Source organism: Engraulis encrasicolus, chromosome 10, assembly GCF_034702125.1.
Source record: "Engraulis encrasicolus isolate BLACKSEA-1 chromosome 10, IST_EnEncr_1.0, whole genome shotgun sequence".
Classification (NCBI taxonomy): domain Eukaryota; kingdom Metazoa; phylum Chordata; class Actinopteri; order Clupeiformes; family Engraulidae; genus Engraulis; species Engraulis encrasicolus.
The window spans coordinates 52,414,861-52,438,629 of NC_085866.1; the positions used below are offsets into that span (position 1 = coordinate 52,414,861).

Genomic DNA, 23,769 nt, shown 5'->3' on the forward strand with positions numbered 1-23,769 from the left:
TGATCACAGCCTGTCCTCTAGAGCTCTCCTTAACCCATTTAGGCCTGATGCTTACGCTGCATTGACCTAGGTGCTTGGAACGACACAGACACTGCATTCAGGCTCTTGAAATTTGAGATTTATATCAAGAATGTGGATGTGTTAGAGCTGAATGAACACATTTTAATGCAAGATGAGGGTCCTAGCTTTTCAATGCAACTTGTTTCAATGCTATTTAATTCATGTTTTATGTGCTTTGGGGGCTGAGATATTTAGGTCTTTTATAGGCTGAGGGAGGGCACCTTTTCAAAAAAGGGCGTAGGCATTCAGCAGGCATTTTTGCAGGTGCCTTAGGCTTAAATGCTGGTGTAACTTCTCCAGACCCTTTAGCGAACCGTACTGAGACCATGTCAACAAAGGTGTCAACAAAGGTCAAAGTACGATTCACTTCCGAGTTGGTACGTTTTGGAGCGTTCACACAGAAAATGCTAAGTCACAGGTCTCAGTTTGCTTAGATGGCTAAAAGGGACCAAGTGTGAAAATGCCCTAAGGAGCTCTGGTGAGTGAAATTCAAAGGGCTAAAGCCTCATGGAACACTGGTGATGACATGACATTGATTACAGTATTGGTACAGTTTAACCAAGAGTACAGTACAGTAGGTACTATTTAAATAATGTTATGCACGGTGAGAATGCTGGTTTGTTGCCTCATTTCCCACTGTCATCAAGGACATCGAGAAAAAAAACCTCATTTTGGGCGTGAGAGAGAACATAAAAACCCAAATCTTCATAAAGCATGAGTAATTCTAGAAGATCTAAAAATATTGAAAACATTGGCAATGTTTTATGTTAAAGATGTTACCATGCTTTGTATTAGTCTGTGGTCTTGTTGGTGGAAGCTTTTTTCCTTCAGTTATGCAATAGCATCAAATTTTGATATTCATCCATCAGTCCTGATTCTGTCTCTGAGATTTCTCTTCCAATGGGATTTGTGCCAAACTAAGCCTGTCTAGGAAAACAGGATATACTCTACACAGCTACTTCATGTATAATGATTGTGTGGTCGCATTTAAAATGACCACTTCCTGCTCTCTTTTTTTCTTTCTCTCTCTTTCTCTCTCTCTCTCTCTCTCTCTCTCTCTCTCTCTCTCTGTCTTTCTCTCTCTCACTCACTACCCCCCTCTCTCTCTCCATTGTTTGAGAAAACTGGTGTGTGCATTAAGAGAATGATTCACAATGAATGTTAAATCTCTCTCTCTCTCTCCCTCTCTCTCTCTCTCTCTCTCTCTCTCTCTCTCTCTCTCTCTCTCTCTCTCTCTTTCTCTCTCTCTCTTTCTTTCTTTCTTTCTTTCTTTCTTTCTTTCTTTCTTTCTTTCTTTCTTTCTTTTCTTTCTTTCTTTCTTTCTTTCTTTCTTTTTCTTTCTTTCTTTCTTTCGATCTCTCTGTCTCACGCTCTCAGGCTGGAAGGCTCAGATATCTCCAGCGGGCCACCCGGCGACTGATTACCAGTTTGATGTGTTTGTGTCGGCAGGAGGAGGCCGCTTTGTTCCAGAGGGTTAGTGCTTTTCACTGCCACAGCCGCTTCACTAAATCCCATGTCACAGGGATCACTTTCCTCTTTCTTTAAACAACCTTGACGCATAAGTCTTCCTCTCTCCGTCTCTCTCCCTGAAGCATCTCTGTCTCTCTCTCTCTCTCTCTCTCTCTCTCTCTCTCTCTCTCTCTCTCTCTCTCTCTCTCTCTCTCTCTCTCTCTCTCTCTCTCTCTCTAATCCTTCGCCACTCATCTTGTGTCAGGTTTGCCTGCTTGGCATTCTTCTCCTCTTTCCTCACTCATTCATTCATTCATTGACTTCTCCTTGTTTCATTTTCCATTGAAGATGATCCCTGTTGCATGAGCTACTTTTTAAAAAAAAATGATATACATATCTGCAGTATTTAACATGATATAATTGCATGATTGTACTATACGGTTAGGGTTAGGTAGTCCATAGTATTACATGTTGATACACTAAAAAAGAAACTAAACATAAAATAAATGTGGCCTACTTGAACTCCTGTAGTTTCCTATAATCTCATCAGGGTTGTGGCTTTCCAGAGTTCATGAGTTCAGAGTCATGTAGGCCTACCGTAATTCCTTTTGTTGCAATGCGATCTGGTAGCCTACACGCTGAGTCAGCTGTATTGTGCAGCTACAGTAAGTGACTCCAGGCGCTTTATAGTCTCTGCTAATGGGATCCCTTTAGGAAGTAACAACCCTGCCACATATTGCCTGTGGTACTGTGATTTCGCTTTGCTTATTCAGCTTGTTTTTCCAAAAAAAAGACTGTACTGCAGAGTACATGTTTCTGCTACATACAGTAGGTGCCCACTCACTGTAATGTGAAGTACGCTCTGGAGGTCTGACTTGTGAGTTGTTACGTACTGTATGTCTTGTGACACACACACACACCAGAGCATGGCAACCCGACCGAAGCCCGACGGGCCGGGTCGGAACCCGACGGGCCGGGCCGGACTCGGACAAAAAAAATAGAATATCTGTCGGACTCGGGTCGGGCTCGGGCTTGAACCAAACAGACATTGTGAAAATTGTAAGCAATCAGAGGAAACGTTTCAGTTCATGCAAACGGCAGTTTTGTGATTAAAAAATAAGTAATTGAATATGCATAAATGAAAATGTTGGTAGGCTAGGCCTACTCGTGCGAGTGATTATTATTGGCTGTATGCACGCGCCAGTTACCAGTGGCAACATGGACGCTCACTCCCAGTCAGCCGAGCAGGAATGCCGAGTCAACTTGCTTTCTTAATAAGCGCCAAATACAGTTGTCAGTGAACGCGTGGTCTTTTGTTGTAGGCCTAGTGTAGGCCATGTTTTAGCATGCCTTCGGTGCTGTCTTAAATGTTGAACATAAAATGACGAAGTTTGTCACTGCATTGCTCGCCAAGGATTACATTTCCAGCAAGGGGTAGCAAGGAGCATAATATGGATTAAAGAAGACGCACACGCTACGTGGAGTTGCCTAAGGTAGGGGCGAAGAGGTTTCCTGTTACTACTTTGTCCGCTGTGACATTTCATGTCCTTCACGTAGGTTCTTAATTCTTGTCACTTTTACTGTAGCCTACAGTTGTAACTATGCGCGTGCAACCTTTCCCGATTTTATATTGACCGCATGGACATCAGGGGAAATGACATTCTCTTGGAGGGCCGAACAGGCTACTGTTCTTCGGGGTGAACTTATAGCCCATCCTTCTTAACGACAAGGAGTGGCATCTTCACCGGCTCGCGGGGATTTATTTGCACTAACAGTAACGTAACAAATGCGTCCATAGCCGCGCTGACTGCATCCAAACCGTATTCGTTAGTTTCGCCTTTCTTGTCCTCTCACGCCCCTCCCATGCATTTGATCACAGCACACAACATCTCTGGTCTAACCGAAAGAAACATAAGGTGCGCTGTCACATGTATGCGTGTGTTCTTACTATGCGTGCGTAACTAAATTAGGTATAGGCTACAGCAAATTGCCTCATCCTAGTTGCCTATCCTGGCTATTTATCACGTGCTATTTTGAGTATGAAGGAGGCCACATAGAAAATATTGCTTGCGCACAGGTTCTGTTGTTATTACAGTGGTCTCGGGCTTCGGACGGGTTCGGACACAAACATTTTAATTAGTCTCGGGCTCGGGTCGGGGTTGATCACTTTTCTGTCGGCTGAGGGCCGGGCTCGGACAGAAAAAACCGGCCCGAGCCACGCTCTAACACACACACACATCTGCGCGTGCATGTTTGCCTGCTTGCCTGCGTGCCTGCGTGTCACCCCAATGATGTGTCCTACAGGTTTCCAGCGTAAAGAGCTGCGTGGTAAGCTGGCCATTGGCATCACGGCCAACTTCATCAACCGGCACACGTCAGCCGAGGCCCAGGTACCCGAGATCAGTGGAGTGGCACGCATCTACAACCAGAAGTTCTTCCAGGAGCTGCACACAGAGATGGGTGAGGAGAAGTTCTCTCTCTCTCTCTCTCTCTCTGTCTGTCTGTCTGTCTGTCTGTCTGTCTGTCTGTCTGTCTGTCTGTCTGTCTGTCTCACGCACGCGCAAAGATCAACGGCATGGCACACATCTACAACCATAAAGTCTTCCAGGAGCACACACACACCTAAACACAAAGTTTACAGTAACTAAGACATTCTCATTTTATATCTATATATCTCTCTCTACACCTCTATCTCTTACACGCACGCACGCACACACACCACACTTACTTGTGTGTTATTATGTGCATGTTGTATTATGCGTACTTTGCTACTAGACATCTTTAGGTTAAATAAGGAAACTACTCTACTCTACATACTGACCCGCTGTCAGTTTAAGTGTACATGCATGGCATCTTTTGCTGGTTGTGATCACCGAAACACACACACACACACACACACACACACACACACACACACACACACACACACACACACACTCACACTCACACTCATAGCAGGTGTCTTTGTTAGTTATTTTACACATGCTGACACGCACTAGCAGGTGTCTTTGTGTAGTTCTTCATATCCAATATTGTGATTATCTATTCCCTCAGGTATTGATCTTGAAAACATAGTTTACTACAAAGACGCCACACATTACTTCGTCATGACGGCCAAGAAGAAGAGTCTATTAAACAAAGGGGTCATTAAAAAGGTAAAATATACAGTACACTCTCTGTTTCAACATGTATCTCTACTCCTCTCTCTGTCTCTCTCTCTCTCTCGGTCTCTCTCTCTCTCTGCGCCTTGATTTAGATGTTTTTTCCCTTTCTTTTTCTATTTTCAATGTCTATGCCCCCAACAGTGGCAGAGACCGCACTATTTTCTTTAAAAAGCTTATGACTGCTTTGTCCGACTGCCCGAAAGATAGAATAATTTTGGTAGCGGGGGACTACAACTGCACGCTTGACCATGTCCTAGACCGGAATCATGCAGAACCACATCCTGGGTCGGCTGATGTGCTTAGACACACCCTGATGTATCATGACTTAGTAGATGTATGGAGAGAGCAGTTTCCCAGTGTCAAGCAGTACAGTTGGATAAGGAGTAGCACTTCTGTACTGTCAGGCGCCAGGCTGGACAGGTTTTATGTGCAACAGGCACAGAGGGGGCGTTTTTGCAACAGCTCTATTGCACCTACTTTCCTTTCTGACCATCACTTTATTCTTGTCACCTTTCCTTTCTCGACCACGGGCCCACAGTCCTCACTGGAGATTTAATGCAAAGTTATTGCAAGATAATAGCTTCCTATCGTCCTTTGAAGTGTTTTGGGAGGCATGGAGAGAGAGAAAAGTTATGTATCCAGGCCGCAACCAGTGGTGGGATATTGGGAAGAGACAAATTCAGGTGTTCTGCCAGCAGTACACCACAAACCGCACTGACGAACTGAGGAGGAAAGCAAAGGCCCTGGAGGAGAAGATCCTGAGCCTCTCAAGGAGGGAGGGGACTGATGCCGCTGGGGCCATTGAAAACAACAAAGTGCTGCTGAGGAACCTATGGGAGGAGAGGGGCCGTGAAGCGATGGTACGAGCGCGGTTTGCCCAGCTGAACAGTATGGACATGCCTACATCCTATTTCTTTTCATTGGAAAAGAAGTCAACTGAGAGGAAGCTGATGACACATCTTAAATTGCCAGATGGAAGTCATACCGTGGATGCTAATAGGATTATATCCCAGGTCTTGGACTTCCACCAGAACCGTTACTCTGAGGAGCGTTCTGAAGTAAAGGCCAGGCGGTCACTCTTGATGGGTGTCCCACAGCTACCTGAGGAGGACAGAAAATAACTGGATCGCCCTTTGTCTCTCACTGAACTAACTCGTGCTGTGAATGAACAATCAGCTGGGAAGTCACCTGGGCTAGATGGCCTGCCAGCTGAGTTCTACCAGGCCCTGTGGGGAGTCATCGGGCCAGACTTGCACGAAGTATTTCAGGAGAGCATGAAGAACAATTTATTGCCCCTGAGCTGCAGGAGGGCAGTAATCTCGCTGCTCCCCAAGAAAGGTGATTTAGGGTGCCTTAAGAACTGGCGGCCAGTCTCCCTGCTTGGGTCAGATCTAAAGATACTTTCCAAGGCCCTAACCAACAGACTTAAAGCAGTCCTGGGAAAGGTTATCCACCCAGACCAGTCCTACTGCATCCCAGGGCGTTCCATCTTTGATAGCCTCTTCCTCATCAGAGACATGCTGGGGCTGGCCCAGGGGCACCAGCTGGACATGGGGCTAGTCTCCTTAGACCAAGAGAAAGCTTACGACAGAGTAAGCCACAGCTACCTCTTTGAGGCCCTAGGGGCCTTTGGGTTTGGGCCCTCTTTTGTGTCATACGTCAGGCTGCTCTACACAGAAGTATACAGCCTGGTGAAAGTTAATGGAGCAGTGACACGACCTTTTAGAGTGGGTAGAGGCATCCGACAGGGCTGCAGTCTATCTGGTCTCCTCTATACAATTGCCATTGAGCCACTGCTGATACAGCTGAGGAGGAGTCTTCAGGGTCTCACAGTTCAACGTTCCATGGCGGAGGAGAGAACTGCAGTGAAACTCATCGCCTATGCTGACGACGTCACAGTGATAATAAGGTCACAGGAGGAAGTTGCAGCGTTGCTCTCTTCACTGGATATATTTGCCAAAGCCTCCTCTGCGAAGGTGAATTGGGGGAAGACTGCATCGTTTCTTCTGGGGGGTTGGCAAGACCAACCACCTCCGCGCCTCCCAGTACAACAACAATGGGGCAGGACTGGTCTTAAAATTCTGGGGGTGTGTTTTGGGTCAGAGCAGTACATGGAGAAGAACTGGGATGGACTGGTTGATAAAGTAACCGGTAAGCTTCGGCGGTGGGAGTGGATCAAGCCTCAACTGTCATACAGAGGTCGCGTGCTAGTTGTCAACAATCTGGCAGCTTCAATGTTGTGGCACAGGTTGACAGTTTTGGATCCTCCTGCTGAGCTTGTCTCAAGCTTGCAGAAGGTATTCGTCAACTTCATCTGGGACAGCAATCACTGGCTGCCCCCTGGCCTACTGTACTTACCGGTAGCAGAGGGGGGGCAGGGCCTGGTGGACATATCGGCGAAAGTGAAAGCAATGAGACTGCAGTCGGCACAGAAGCTGTTGTACGGTGAAGACAAGCCATGGGTGGATTTTGGCCGAGCAACACTTAGGGCAGCTACCCGAGGCTTCTTTGACCGGCATGTGTTCTTACTGTCCCACAGTGAGCTTGTTCAGGTCACACCGCACAGCTTCTATGGCTCGGTGCTGAAGGCCTGGAGTTTATTCACAACGTCAAGAGAAGAACATTTTGGACTGGAGGAGCCTCTCTTCTCTAACACCTTCTGGGTCAAACAGCCTGTAACTCAGAGCAGTGTTACTCAACTCTTGCTGGGAGCAGGAGTAACAAAGTTAAAGGACCTCATTGACCAAAGGGAGGGGTCCTGGCGGTCAGCTGAAGACTTGGCCTCTACACTTGGGGTCAGGTCCCTGAGGATGGTGGAAGGGCTTCTGAGGGGGTGGAAAGATGGCATGCCAGCCTGCTCTGCTGGCTTTGTAGACAGTGTGCTAAATGGAGGGTCAGCGGAGGCTGAATGCCCAGACATAAAAATTGCTGCTAGACAAGCTATGCCGGGCAATAGGGATGGGCAGCTGTTAACCAATCAGGGACTACAAGCTGTTAGTTTTAAAGCTGTTGAGAAAAGGACATTGTACAATCTGATTGTTAAGTGTTTGCATTTTAACGTTCTTAAAGACCGACCAGACACTAAGTGGAGGGCTCACCTTTCCAGTAGTCAGGTAGCACCTCCAGCATGGAGAACACTCTATAAAGGCCCATTACCGAAACGCTCAGGTGACCTTCAGTGGCGTGTGCTGCACTGTGCCTTAGCCACAAAGGTCTTTGTTGCTAAACTTAGACCTGATAAATCTAGTGTTTGTGGGGTCTGCAATGTACCTGATAATGTGTTTCACATGTTTTGTGACTGTGTTAAGCTGCATGCTCTTTTTACCCTGCTGGACAAACTGTGTAGCCGCTTTGGCCTCCGTTTCTCTAAGGAGGTTTTCATTTTTGGGGTCAAGTACTCCAAGAAAATGGGACTAATGTGCACAGTGGTGAACTTTCTGATGGGGCAAGCCAAATTGTGCATTTTGAAATGTAACAGACTGGAGGAAGAGGGGTGTGTGGGGGACCGGGTGGGAATGTTCAAGGCCTTGGTTGAGTCCAGGATCACTGTGGAGCATGCCTACTACCAGGCTATTGACAACCTTGAACTATTCGATAAGAAGTGGTGTGTGGATAAAGGGGTGTGGACAGCTAATGAGGGTGGTGGGTTAAGGTTTCTTTGGTAAGGGGTGTTTTTAACGGGGTAGGGTAGGGTGGGGTGGGAGGTGGGGTTGTTGTGGTGGTTGTGTGGGCCATGGTTGGTTCAATAAAGGGATTTTAAAAGTCAAAAAGTCTCTCTCTCTCTCTCTCTCTCTCTCTCTCTCTCTCTCTCTACACTCACACGGTTAAAGATAGTATATGTTTGCTGCTTCAACCCATTGATGCCTGATGTTGCGTTGCACAACATTGACCCTGGCACCTGGAGCTGCATAACGCAGCATTCAGGCTGGCTGTTTGTTTGAGATGAATGAACACATTCTATGAAAGATGGGGGTCTTAGCTTTTAAGTGCAACTTAGTGCATATTTTTATGTGATTCAGAAGCTGAGATATTTATGTTTTTATAGGCTGAGGGCAGCCTTTCTTAAAAAGGGTTCAGGCATTCAGCACCCTTTTTTGCAGGTGCCCTAGCCGTCAATGGGTTAAAGCTTCCTTGCTCTTGGCCCTTGTGGCGTAGTCGACACAGACTGTCAGCTTCTCTCACCAAATTTGGATTGCGTGTTGAGCCAACCCCAGTTTCGTAAGCATATTGCCATAGCCATGTCCAGGAAGTGAGTTAATAGAGGTTATTTAAAGGTTCTTCTTCATCACAGACATGCGCACACACACACACACACACACACACACACACACACACACACACACACACACACACACACACACACACACACACACACACACACACACACACACACACACACACAATGTCTTTCACAACAGTGTAAATATTGTGTTGTGAACATGTAAATTGTCAGAAATTCCGGTTTCCTGAAATGTCAGATGTGTCACGGCCAGGGTTGCCAAAGTGGGCACCCAAATGGGCTGCAGGTTGAAAAAATTGGGTTTTTTCCCTATAGATTTATGTCCATAGAAATCAATAGAATTTAGTTCACATTGGGCTGGACTTAGTACCTCTGGTTGTTTTTTGAGAATTCATTTCACTGGAAATCATCACATCTGGCAACCCTGGTCAGGGCCCGTCATCAATGGGCAGAAAATCCCAAATTACTTTTCACTTGTGTGCAATGAATCGTGCGCTGTCTGCAATGTGTATGGATTTACAAGACCAATGAGTAGCACACAGTTGCACACAGCAGGGAATGAAACTCTTCATCACAAGTTACCAAAAGGAGTGACTTTTGGTTTGCGAATTCATTTCTGTGCAGTGGAGTCAGAAATCTCTCACAATGTATGGATTAACATGGCCAAACAGTTGCACAGTCGCATACAACGGGGAATAAAATGCTTTGTCAGATAGGCTAATAACAAAAGGAGAGTGAGTGTATGGCCAGCCGCCCATGCTGGGAGCACCCCAGGCCAGGATATTTCATAGAGGCTTTCTGCTGCCTCTCCTCTGCCTAGACACGCCACACATACCAAGTCACTATAATTAATGGTTCTCTCTCTCTCTCTCTCTCTCTTTCATTCTCTCTCTCTCTCTCTCTCTCTCTCTCTCTCTCTCTCTCTCTCTCTCTCTCTCTCTCTCTCTCTCTCTCTCTCTCTCTCTCCTCACAGTCTTACCACATGACCTTAAAGGTTTTCGAAAATCATACACACACACACACACACACACACACACACACTGTGTTGTGTGAGCAGGTGTTGTGCAAGGCATTTATGGGAATCATTTACGTGGTTATATTATGCACATACGTACACACACATTATACATATCCATCATGCCTTCACAGCAGGCAAAATAAGGCTCTGCATACTCGCTCGGCCACTTGGTTTATTTGATATGGCATTATTTGGATGATATTCCCCCCTCCGCACCGAGGGTGTTGGGCTAATGCAATAACTCTGTCTGTCTGTCTGTCTGTCTGTCTGTCTGTCTGTCCACAGTATTTTGGGTCACCTGCAGGTGGCACTAAATGCACAGTATCCCATGCATCTAGCATTGGCAAAGGGGCCAGGTTGACGCATCTGATTACTCTTGTTGTCTTTGTAAGATGTGAGTGTTGGCATGTTGACACTATTATTTTCACTTTCAAAAGACTTCAAAGCGTCAGAATACTGTCGTTTACATGAAGGTGGAGAATGCGCGCACATCAGTGGTACAGGTGCTGGACAAAATAGAGTAACTGAAATAAATGATGGAAGTCCGCAACACTGTTAATGCTCCCAGTGATTTATTTGCACGACGTTTCGGACCTTCGTCCTTTCTCAAGTGCACTTGAGAAAGGACGAAGGTCCGAAACGTCGTGCAAATAAATCACTGGGAGCATTAACAGTGTTGCGGACTTCCATCATTTACTGTCATTTACATCTCAGGAATATCCGATGCAAGTGGAACAGCATGCACTCTGACAAAGGCATATCTCTCATGCCAATGGTTGTTCTGTCAGGCGTCCTGATTTATGTTCTTGCCAAGCCTGATGTAAACTATCATCGAAAGTAAAACCTCGGGTTAATCTAGTCCTTTCACTTTCAGTTTAACTAGTGGCATCTTCATAACAGTGGACATACTTTCCGATTGAGTTTCTGACTAGCTCTTCTATTTCAAGTTTGGGGCCAGTCAAAATCGAGTATTCAGGACTGTGTGGGGTGCCCCGGGTTAATATACCTTAGGTGCCCCCTTGATGAACAATGCTGGTGAAATGTGTGTTGTGCAGTGCCCCTTCACAGGAGTAGTTCTTATGTAGTGGATCAATGGGGAATGTTTTAACCCATTGACGCCTAAAGCACCTGCAAAAAAGGCTGCTGAAAGCCCTTTTTAAGAAATGTTGCCCTCAGCCTATAAAACCCAAAATATCAGCTTTCGAAGCACATAAAAACATGCTGTGAGTTGCATTTAAAGGCTAAGACCCCCATCTTGCATTAGAATGTGTTCATTCAGACCAAGATTTGTATTAAAATTGTCTCAAATCTCATGAGCTTGAATGTTGCGTTATGCAGCTCCAGGCGCCAAGGCCAATGTTACGCAACACAACATCCAGTATCAATGGGTTAATGTGAAGATGCACTAGTTCTGTCATAGCCCACTGGTCCCACTAGCTCCCACTGGTAGCTCAGTCAGACAGAGAGAAGGTTTTGATTAATGGAAGCTTCGACCAATAGCACACACAGGCATTTGAAAAGCATGGGTGAAGCCTGGCATCTGAGAACTTGGATCCCTGCTGCTTGGCCAGACTAGAAGATCAGAAGAACTTTGCAGTCGTGGTAGCATCTTCACTGAACAGTCAGTTGATGCCAGTGTATACAGTAAATATGCAACCTCTCTTAATGGTCAGCGTACAAGTTCGAAGCAGAATGGTAATCGCATTCAAACTACAGAGAGACAGCCTTATTTAGTGAGGTTGTTGTCCCAGTATATAATCAAACCAATCACAGAGGTGCCTTGCACTCTGCTATAATTTCAGGAACCCCTAAGATTTATTTTTTTTTAATCAGTGTTGCTAGGTGACAAGTGTACTGTAGGTGGCAAGTGTTGCTGGACTCTCTGGTTCCTCCAGCTATATTGTTGTCTAGTACACTACTCTTGCACCTGTATGGATTGTTCTGACTAAGTGCTTCTAAAGGGTGTGGTGCTAAAGAGGTGCTGAGAGTAGTACAAAGTGAAATGCATGGTGCCTTGCATGTTTGTGATCATTTGAATTTTCTGATGCCTCCATGTGTTCAAGTGAAACTGATGCGTTCAAAACCTCACTCTACCAAAAAAAATAGTACCCGTAACCCAGTGATAGTCACGTCAAATTTCTGTCCTACGTTTGTTCTGTGTTCTGAAGTCATGTCATCTTGAAACACCTCTCAACTAAAGTATTTATTATTATTTAAAATACAAAAGCATGACATGTCACAAAAACACTGTGCCTTTCACGTCTGTGCCCTTCTCTATCATGTCCTCTGTTCTAGTTGCATTCTGGTCATGGAGCCAATTTCCAAAAATGCCTCCTAACCAAATTACAAAAGCAGGAGGATGCATCACCCAACCTTGTGCCCTTCACGCCTGCATATTTTTTTGTCTGTTCCCTTTGTTTTGTTTGTGGAGCTGAAATCAACAAAACACCTCTTAGCACCTTAGTGCAGAGCCTCTGTTATGACCCTTCTGTCACCAAAATGGTAATCAGTTACCTGCATGGTAATCAGTCTCTACATGGTCATAGCAATGTAGAGTAGAATTACTTTATTGATACCCAGAGGGAAATTAAGGTGTCAAGTAGCTTACATAAATACACATAATGCCCACATTGACATTTCAAGACACATGTAATACAGGTAATAGTCAGGGAGGGAAAAAATAAAGACAAATGTGCATGTGCAATGTTGTATTGATGTACGTAGTGTTTTCAGCAAAGAGTGAATAGGCCCATTGACTGACCCATATGCGGAAGAGGCCACACAAAATTAGGAAATCACCGGACACATCACCCCAAACGCAGTGGCATTCATGACTGTGCCTAGCAAGGCAATTCAAGTCAAGTCAGCTTTTATTGTCACTTTCTTCATATGCACAAAACATAAGGAAAATTACGTTTCTCTCTCCATACCATGCCAAGACATAGGCATACACATGACTGGCATTTTACAGACTGACAAAGTGCAAGACAGGACAAGTAACAGTGATGGACTGGTCACAATAAGTGAATAAATACTTACCTCTTGTCACCCTCTCCTGCTCCCTCCCTCAGGACTTCAGCGATGCGGAGCAGCTGCTGGCTTCGCGTAACGTGTGTGCGGAGGCCCTGATGCGCTACGCGTACGAGGCGGCCGACTTCTCCACCCTCGGCCAGCTACCAGACCTGGAGTTTGCCCGTAACCATGCCGACCAGCCGGACGTGGCCATGTTCGACTTCACCTGCATGCACCGCGCCGAGAACGCCTCGCTGGTGCGGGAGAGGAAGGGCAAGAGGCTGCTGGTGGCGCTGGTGGGAGACTGTCTGGTGGAGGTAGACGAAAACATGTCAACACACACACACACAAGGATAATAAAACTCCATATGTTTTACACACGCACACATACACACACACACACACACAGACACACACACACACACACACACACACACACACACACACACACACACACACACACACACACACACACACACACACACACACACACACACACACACACACACACACACACACACACAATGATAAAAAAACACATATTAAGTACACACACAAGGATAATAAAACACGCATACTGTACACACAGACACACAAGGATAATTAAACAGACATACAGAACACACACACACAAGCAAAGACACAATGTGTGCACAAATGATGACAAGAAGCAGAGATGTTACGTAGGAGGCTGATAGTGATTACTAATATATCAGTCTTGGGTATAACTTTTATTGCTACAGATTTTATGGCATACAGTACACATGCATTATCATACATTGACCAATTTGAAGGGACATGGCATGTGCTGTATACGAGTATGTATATATCTTGTGCAATTGTGTGCTGCTCTCTCTCTCTCTCTCTCTCTCTCTCTCTCTCTCTCTCTCTCTCTCTCTCTCTCTCTCTCTCTCTCTCTCTCTCTCTCTCTCTCTCTCTCTCTCTCTCTCTCTCTCTATCTATCTATCTATCTATCTATCCCCCTCCCCCCCCCTCTCTTTCTCTCCTCAGCCGTTCTGGCCTCTGGGTACAGGTATTGCTCGTGGGTTTCTGGCCTCGTTTGACACTGCCTGGATGGTGAGGAGCTGGGGCAAGGGGGGCGCTCCCCTCGAGGTCCTCGCAGAGAGGTGGGAATCACTGGAGAGCACTGGAGAACTCACTGCACAGACACAGACACTCACACACTTGCTCACTATCTCTCAACAAACACACACACACACACACACACACACACACACACACACACACACACACACACACACACACACACACACACACGCCACACTTACCGGTATATTGTGTGTTTTTTTTCCGCATATGCATTAGAGAGAGCGTCTACCAGCTGTTGTCCCAGACCAGCCCAGAGAACACCAGCAAGAACTACTCCAACTTCAGCATCAACCCCAGCACCCGCTACCCCAACCTCAAGACCAAGACCACCACCACCAGCCAGGTCACATCAATATATCAATTCAAATGTATTTACGTGGCCCTGCCGTGGCCAACCGTGCCGTTCGATTCCCTGACCGGGTCCTTTGCCGACCCCTCCCCGTCTCTCTCCCAATTCACTTCCTGTCCACTTATCACTCCGTCCTGTCAAACAAGTCAAAAAAATTAACAAGAAAATGTTGTTAAATCTATGAGTGGATAAAGCAATTCCCCAGTATCTCAGATTAATATGTGTGGAAGGCAGAGCGCCATTACTCTGGCGACCAGGGCCGCTCAGAGCTTTGGCTGGGCCCAGGACAAAGTAATCGGAAAGGGCCCCCCAGCCCAATAGATACAATGTAATGAGGACCCAATTCTGGGCCCCCTCGCTTCCTGGGCCCCTTCTTTGCTCCCGCCTATCGGCTACCCTGCTGGCGAGAGCCAGGTTACACTATCATACATAATCCTCATTCAATTCACACAGAACAGAGCCTCCCACATGTTCACCTACTGTGTCATTTTTTTTTCATAGCCTCTTTCCATAATGGGTTTTTTTGCCTTGCATTACTATACAGTAAAGGGCTCAAATCCCCACACGATTTGTTTTTGCATTGCATGGTGATGTAGTCAAAGTTTACCATTCACCCAGTAACTTATCCCAGTAAGACACAGAGCCTGTTATAAATTAGCTGTTCCCAGAATGAGAATGACCGAGATTTAATATACCACTAAAGGCCCTGTGTGTACTGTCATAGTGGTGTAGTACAGTAACGTTTTTTCAATGACTATAACAGCGTTTCACTGGTGGCGCACCCAACTGTCATCTATTGGGTGATAAACTCAGTAACTTGGTCCTAAGTTTTTTACCTGTTGTGGCAAAAGGGAGCAGTGGTTTGGTTTGATTTGCCTTTTGTGAGAAAGAAGAACCCTTGTTTAGTTTACACACAGCAGTCAACATCTCTCCCTCCGTTGTGTTGTTACTATAAATACTATGGTGTCGCAGATGAGGCTCAGCTGCGGATGGATGCAGCCCGCCCAGCACGCGGCTACGCTGATGCTAAAAATGCAGTGAAACTGCTGATGGGTCACAGATGGGTCAAAGGGAGTGTCATCATCACAATGTGTACTGTTTACTCAAGCTTGAGATTTCATTATATTAAGCCATGTGATTTGTAAACAAGAACTGGAATTTTACTTTGCCTGGTTTTAACATCCCCTTTCACTATTTTAATTCGTTCAGAGGCGTTGTGTGCCAAATGGAGAAACAGAAGGGCAGAAGGGGTAGAAGGGATGAACTTGTTGAAATTCGATGGTAAAGCCACACACCACAGAAGCTCCCACGCTGTGATTTATTAAGTGAAAAAATGGCACAGTGTTTTCACTTGCAGCTTCTGCAGTGTGCAGATACTTCTACTTTTTCCCTTATGCGTTCTTTGATGTCCTGCACCCGCAACAATAGTTTTTTTTGGGATGTGTGCGCACCTCACACTTTTTGGGATGGTAAAACCAGCCCACATCTGACTGGGGTATTACTGCAAGGGTTAGTGTCTGTTAGGGGTTGATGAAAAGGCAGAGGACGGCCCTGCCATGGCCAACCGGTAGGGCACTCGCCGCCAGACGGCTGATCCGGGTTCGATTCCCAGCCCTGGTCCTTTGCAGACCCCTACCCGTCTCTCTCCCAATTCGCTTCCTGTCCACCTCTCAGACTGTCGTATCAAAGTAAGTCGAAAAAGACAAAAAAAATCTTTACAAAAAAGAAAAGGCTGAGTACTGTGTAACATCAATAACCATTACCATAGTGAGGTGTTTCTGGGGATTGTTGTTGCTATGAAGACGCACAGTCTTCTTACACCATTAAATTCAGTGCAACACATGGAGTATCCCACCAGGCCTTCACAGTCAGTTCAAAGGCTGTTCGGAGGCTTCTAATGCTCCCGAAAACTCCAGCAGGACTCATTATCATCCTCGGCGTGCAGTCCATGTAATATTCATATGTGCTTGATAGGAGAGAAATAAAGTTGCTCACTCATTATTATTATAAAAGTTGTTCTGGAAAAGCGTACAGCGTAACGTACGTATGTATTGGGTGAGTGACCACCTCTGGGACGTTGGAAGCTGGCCAGTATGTATTCTACTCTCCCCTGCAGCAATGGATCTGAAAAAGTGATGCTGACATTTGAAAAAGCAGGAGCCTGATGTCTCCAAAGATTTGACGTGGCTGTAGAATGAGGTGTGAGGGGAAGTAGGCTTTCATGTCCAGCAGAAGAACTCTAAAGGATCTAAACTACTGAATACACTGTCTGACACGCGATTGACCAGATGTGGTAGATAACAGCAGTCATTCTGACAGGACCAAACCTCTATTCATGAACATGAAAAGCCTAAGGCAGGGGGATAGTAAAGATGATTACGCTATCAAAGGAATAGAAAAGAGAGTGAGCCTCAATAACCACAGATATGTTTGAAGTCAGATATGTGCACCGTAAGAGATGAGTGACCATGACCACCTTTGGGATTATAGCTACTACTACATATTCTGTTCACCTGTGCAAGAATAGATCGCAAGTTAGTGGTGCTGCTGACATTTCCAAACATTCGGAAAGGCTGTTCAGTGTTGCAGACTTGAGGGAAAGCTGTTGTCACATTTTGCAGTACAACACCCAAACGATACTACCTGCTGAGAAACGTTAGCTATTGCTACTTGCTACTGGAGACATTGAGAATGGACTAGGTTCGAAACGTCTGTTAATCTCAGACTTCTGTTGTAAAATTTCGGCTAAAATATACTTTTTCACACAAGCCTTGTGTGCGCCTCCCCTTTTCATTATCTCAACCGCAGATTTTGTCATGTTACGGTATGTCAGTCAGGCACATAACGAAGTGGGAGGAAGTTGGTAGGAATGTGGCGTTGCTCATTAATGGAGTGAAGAGAAGAGCCATGTTATCATGTGTCATCTGAGCCAGCTTGGCAGCAGGCAGTAGCTGTGTGATAAGCCAGGTGGGCAATTTGGTCTGCTTAGCTCCCAGCTGATCCAATCTGCTAGGCTAACAGCTGACAGCATAGCTTGACTCACTGGCCTGCCAGAACTACCACTATGCTTCAATTTCATAGCACTAGGTCTCTCCTTAGCAATGGAAACATCCACAATAAATCTAGAAGGCAAATTAAAGAGACGAATGGCTCTGTTCTACGCTCAGCTTTTACATATCAGTGAAGTGGGCCTGCTGTAGCAAATTATTTAGTTACATTGGCAAGGTAGATCTGCAGCTCACTGGAAGGAAGAAATCACCTTGCAATTCTAATCTGCAACATAGCCTTCATAGGCACTGTGGAATACGAAGTGGCCAATCAATGACATGGCCCTTTCATGAAGATGGGATTGTCAGTGATTCTACTGACTGTTGGATGAAGCTCTGCATCATTACAACATTGCTATGACATTACTGAGAGTCTCAAAAACCAGAATAAGACATCTTCACCGTTTGGGTGACAATAAGGTTATAACAGAGGCTCTGCATGAAAGGGTTAGTATAGCAATATGTGTCTGTGTGATGTGGTTGTTGTTAATCTATAATCTGGAGGTTCTTTATCAAACCTCACCGTATATTTGTGTCTTGATTTGATCAGGTGCAGCATCTGTATGATCGAGGCAAACCAGAGGACAGCCGTCTCAGTCTCAACAGAACACTGAAACAAACTCCCCACCGCCATGGTAAAAGCACACAACACAAGGGACAACAATGGAAATAAGTCTTTGGACTTTTTTGTGTTTATTCCAGTCTATGTATTTCTTTTAATGTAAGGTTACTGTTACTATACAATGTTTTTTCATCAAATAGACTAAATAAATTCATTCATTCATTCATTCATTCACACACGCACATGCACACACGCATACACATGCACAGAAGCACTCTCACAAGTATGTTCATGCCCATTTTTATGTTAATGGAGACATTGTTTTCTTTTTACATAGCTCAAATACTGCATGTAATAATAAACTATAATCCCCATGCCAAACGTGTCTTTAAGTAATTGTTAACTTGTCATTGTGGCGGCACCTTTTGTTTCACCTTTGTATCCTAGAAGAGTGCGTAGTGTGGAGCAGATTTTTTTCCAACTGCTTGACCAGTTTTTCTTGTTTTTTAACTTAGTGAGGTAATTTGTTCTTACATTCAGATGTCTACTAAGCATGCATGAAAATACAAGGACAGGTGCGCACACCCACCCATACAAACTCAAGTTGTGTCTTACACTAATTGTGTTAAACACAATCTATTCCCTTTGGGTATTGAACTGCGTTGACACTCATTATGACGCGCACACATTTACTCTCAATGCGCGCACAGTAAAACTTTTGTGTGTGTGTGTGTACTGTATGTACTGTATGTACTGCACATGTGTGTGTTTGCAGAGTCTGGGAGTGGCACTCTGGTGGACCTGCGTAAGTGGTGTGAGCATAACACGCGTGGCTACGCGGGGGTGAAGGTGAAGGACCTAAAGGAGTCCTGGAGGTCTGGACTGGCCCTCTGTGCCCTCATCCACCGCTTCAGGCCTGACCTCATGTGAGTACCACCCCCCAACGTGCAGTCACGCCTTTATATACAGTCCCAAGAAAAAGTTTGTACACCCTTTGAAATGTCTTACTTTTCAGTCAAAATAGATCATAAAACATGGTCTGATCTTCCCGGAAATCTCAAGAAGGAACAATCAGAGTCTGCTTTAACTAATTCCACACAAACAATTACATGTTTTCATATTTTTATTGGCCATAAGGCTATAACATTCACAGGAGAGCAAGGCATAAGTAAGTACACCCTTGCATTAAATAGGTTTTAACCCTCAGTTAGTTGCAATATCCTCAACCAGACTTGTCCTGTAGTTGCAGATCAGATTAACAAAGCAATCTGGATGTATCTTGTCTCCCTCTTCTTTAGAGAACTGCCTCTCGTCATCAAGGTTTCTGGGATGTCTGGAGTGCATAGCTTTATTGACTTCATGCCATATAATCTCAATTGTTTTTAGTCAGGGCTTTGTCTGGGCTATTCCAGAATGTGTACTTCATTGTTATGAAGCCATTCTAATGTCGATTTGCTTCTTAAGTATGGGTTGTTGTCACATTTCGGCACCCATCCTCTTGTGTGCTTCAACTGTGTGACAGACTTCCTCACATTTTTTTCTGTAAAATATCACAATAAACTTGAGTTCATTGCTCCACTGATAGTAGCAAACTTTCAAGGGCCTGAGGCAGCAAGGTAGCCGCATATAATGATGCTCCCGCCACCATACTCAGATGTGGAGATGTAACCAAGAAAAGCTAAAAATGGGGTTCATTCTGCCAATCTAAAATTATTGGGGTTTCTGTCCAAAAAAATATTGCTGCAACTTTGAGGTTTGCGAAAAAGCATTTATATGCTTCATAAAATTACTGCTAAATATTCTTTAGACCAACGTTGAAACTAAAGTTGAATTTTTCAGGGGAACACATAGTATCATGTTTGGAGGAGAACTGGAGAACCACACCTTCACCAAAACATCATCTCCACTTTTCAGTATGGTGGCGGCAGCATCATTATATGCGGCTACCTTGGTGCCTCAGGCCCTTGTCAGTTAGCTATTATCAGTGGAACAATGAACTCAGAAGTTTATTGAGATATTTTACAGAAAGAATGTGAGGTAGTCTGTCACACAATTGAGGCACACAAGAGGATGGGTGCTGAAATGGGACAACAACCCATATTTTAGAGGCAATTGACATTTGAATTGCTTCATAAGAATGAAATACACATTCTGGAATAGCCCAGTCAAAGCTCTGACAAAAACATTTGAGATGATATGGCATGAAGTCAAGAAAGCTATTCACTAAAGATATCCCAGAAACCTTGCTGAAGAAGGGCAGTTTTCTAAAGAAGAGGGAGACAAGATACATCCAGATTGTTTTGTTAATCTGATCTGCAACTACAGGAAACATCTGGTTGAGGTTATTGCGACTAACTTAAGGTTAAAAACCTATTGAATGCAAGGGTGTACTTATTTATGCCTTGCTGTCCTGTGAATGTTTACATCTTATGGCCAATGAAAATATGAAAACTTGTAAATGTTTGGGTTGAATTAGTTAAAGCAGACTCTGGTTGTTCCTTCTTGTGATTTCTGGAAAGATCAGACCATGTTTTATGACCAATTTTGACAGAAATGTAAGAAATGTCAAAGGGTGTACAAACTTTTTCCTGGGACTGTAGGTTACATATTATATTATATTATATTATATTATATTATATTATATTATATTATATTATATTATATTATATTATATTATATTATATTATATTATATTATATTATACATACACACCAGTGATGGGCAAAAGAGAATGCATTTGGCCCATAACTGATGCGTACATACATACCTATAGGAAAAGAGAATGCATTTGGCCCATAACTGATGCGTACATACATACCTATAGGTTTTACTCTATGTGTGTATTTATGTTTGCTGATAGACACCTTAATTTCCCTGGGGATTAATTATAGTACTCTTCTCTACTCTACTCACTCACACAAAAGCAGCTATATATTTTTCTTCTTGCCCATTCTCCATTAGTCAGGACTCAGGAGCACCTCCTACCTGTCCTGTCTGACCATGTTTTATAAGTTCTTTTTCCTCTATGATGTACCAATATGAGCCTTGTACTGTGCTTTTTATCGCTTTAGTTGCAAAAAGGTAGGTATAGAGTACACCTATGTTGTATGGTGCTTCCATGTAGGCTACTGTTAATCGCTGACTGATGTAATTACAACACTAGTTGTATGATGATAGGTGGTTTCTACTATGTAATATCGCACTACTAGTGTTGAATTACATATGTGAGAGTACTTCTACTTTATGCAACTTGGCCACATCAGAAGTGTGATGAAGTCTCTTAGCGGGAGAAACTGTGAACACCCTCAAGCTCCAGAACAAAGGCCCGCTGCCTACAGATAAACTCTTTGGGTAAACCAGAGAAGCACTATATTGTATTTCAACGGTTGAATTTCATAAGTCATTTATTTATTCATGTAATATTCAATGTGGCTTTTGTATGCAAGTATTTATATAATGTATTTTTGAAAGGGAACCAATGAATCCATTTCCCAAAAAGATTTGCCTCAAGGATTTGAAACTATTACATAACGTACTGAATGTTAGAGAATTACATTTTTCCTTCTTTTTAGACCCCCCCCCTTTCCAAAATAAAGCTTCACTAGACTCAGAGTCTTTGTACACAGATTATTATTGGTCGAGTAGCCCTGAATATACTGTACAAGGGCAGCAAGTGTTTGCTCAAGTCAGAAAACAGCATTCAAGTATACAGTGTATAGTGCCATACCATTCAACATACAATGTAATGCAATACTGCTGCACACAAATACAATATTATTGATCAATAGTATTAAATGATTAAAAAAAAAATACACTATAGCACTCATGCTAAATGTGCGTGCGCGTGCGTGCGTGCGTGCGTGCGTGCGTGCGTGCGTGCGTGCGTGCGTGTGTGTACTCTGCATGTGTGTCTCTCTGTCCGTCCATGTCTATGCTGTGTCTTCCTCACAGTGACTTTGGCTCCCTGAGCAAGTCCAATGCTGCCCATAACAACCAGCTGGCGTTTGACATCCTGCAGCGGGAGCTGGGCATCGCCCCCCAGATGTCCGGGGCGGACATGGCCTCCTGTGCTCAGATAGACCAGCTCACCATGGTGCTGTACCTCTCACAGGTCCACGCCGCACTCTCCAAGAAGCCGCCCGTCACAGGTAAACCCTGCCAAACTCTCTACACTCGCGTCATTTGTGTCATTTGTAAGACCACTAAAAAGTTACAAAAATGAGGCGCACCCTTGTCATTAACTGTGGATAAAAGTCTGCGGATATGAACTGGAGCAATAGACATTTTGGGCCTAGCCCTTTTTCAATGTCTTCAGTAGGGAGTGGCAAATGCTCCGTCATATAGGGAGACGTATTAGTTCAAATGTTACCCATGTCACCACAAGGTGGACCAAGTTGCAAAAAGAAGACCTGCAAGTTCCCATTAGATAATAATAAATAGACACACTTCTTAAAGGAGCATCTCTGCCAATTTCAGAGTATGCTGTTGTATTGACCCTTGACTTGTCAGTACCCGGTGATGCTGACTTTTTCGGCTCAGTTCTTTCTGAAATCTGAGCTATTCTAATTTCTAGTAGTCTGCTGATGTTGCATAACCTTTTGGATGTTCTTGGGAATAAGTCAAGATGTTTTTTAAAATGTAAGTAAACTCTGTCCCCATTACAATCACCAGGATCTCAGAAAAGGCTGAAGAAAAAAAATATGCCGAATCGCGTGGGTCTCTGCTCCCATGTTTTTAAACTTAATAGCCATGTCTCAATAAAGGCTTTTTAATATTTTTGGACTTTTTGACAAAAAAATGTGCTCTCAGGTACTGACAAGTCCAGGGTAGTGTGAGCATTACAACTGCATGTCGAAATTGGCTGAAGTTATCCTTTAAGATGACAATATGCAACCAAACATTACCGAAATTACATGCACATGATTATAGAACATCAAAGTCATTAAGTAGTTCTTCCAGCATTAAGTTATGACGCATCCTACATTTACAAGACCTAAATGACCCTGCTTTTAGAAAAAGGACTGCATCCTCCATCTGAAGGTAACTGGGGTACTGTATGTAAATTGATCACAGGTAAGGTAGCCTCTTAAAGCAGCTGGCCCCGCTGACAGGCCTATCCACTCTTTGCTGAAAGCACTCAACAACTGCATCATAACAATATTGCTATGACAATGCAGAGAGTCTTAAGTAACTGACTAAGATGTGGTCATTACCATTTTGGTGACAATAAGGTTATAACAGAGGCTCTACTAAGGGGTTGACTCAATTGGTACAGTATCATAACCCTTTTCCAGGGAATATCATGATGAAAGTGATATAGACTTCATCCAAACACACACTGCCTAACTTCATTGGTAGGTTGAGAAATATGAAAAACATATATTTTTGACACTGCTGCTGGCAAACTACTGCACATTTCTTGCTGACCACACTTTAATACACCCTAGTCCAATGGTTCCCAAACTTTATTTGTTGCGACCGCCTTTTGAACCGAAGAATATTTTTGCAACCCTACCCCGCTTTTTGTTCATAAATGTTGCTACATTTTTACTTGAAATTCACAGGAAATGTATTAACCATGCAACAGAATATTGTTACTAACCAATTTATGTAATTATTATGTTTATATAATATATATTTATATTAAGAAAGCATATGTTCAAGGTTTTAGACAAATACATCCCTTTTTTTAGTGACCCCCCTGTTGTACCAGCCCCACAATAGGGGTCCTGGCCCCCAGTTTGGGAACCACTACCCT

The 23,769-nt window shown here is 44.1% G+C and overlaps 1 protein-coding gene across 1 annotated transcript in view; it reads left to right on the forward strand.

Moving 5' to 3' along the window:
- The window catches only part of mical1 (microtubule associated monooxygenase, calponin and LIM domain containing 1), a 60,014-nt gene that overhangs the window by 7,889 nt on the left and 28,356 nt on the right, over positions 1–23,769 (forward strand). The window contains exons 5-13 of the mRNA XM_063209298.1: positions 1,438–1,533; positions 3,814–3,969; positions 4,564–4,664; positions 13,003–13,260; positions 13,955–14,070; positions 14,270–14,396; positions 18,000–18,084; positions 18,787–18,937; positions 21,963–22,159. Of these exons, the coding sequence (XP_063065368.1) occupies positions 1,438–1,533; positions 3,814–3,969; positions 4,564–4,664; positions 13,003–13,260; positions 13,955–14,070; positions 14,270–14,396; positions 18,000–18,084; positions 18,787–18,937; positions 21,963–22,159 (1,287 nt within the window). The remainder of the gene's footprint in view (positions 1–1,437; positions 1,534–3,813; positions 3,970–4,563; positions 4,665–13,002; positions 13,261–13,954; positions 14,071–14,269; positions 14,397–17,999; positions 18,085–18,786; positions 18,938–21,962; positions 22,160–23,769) is intronic.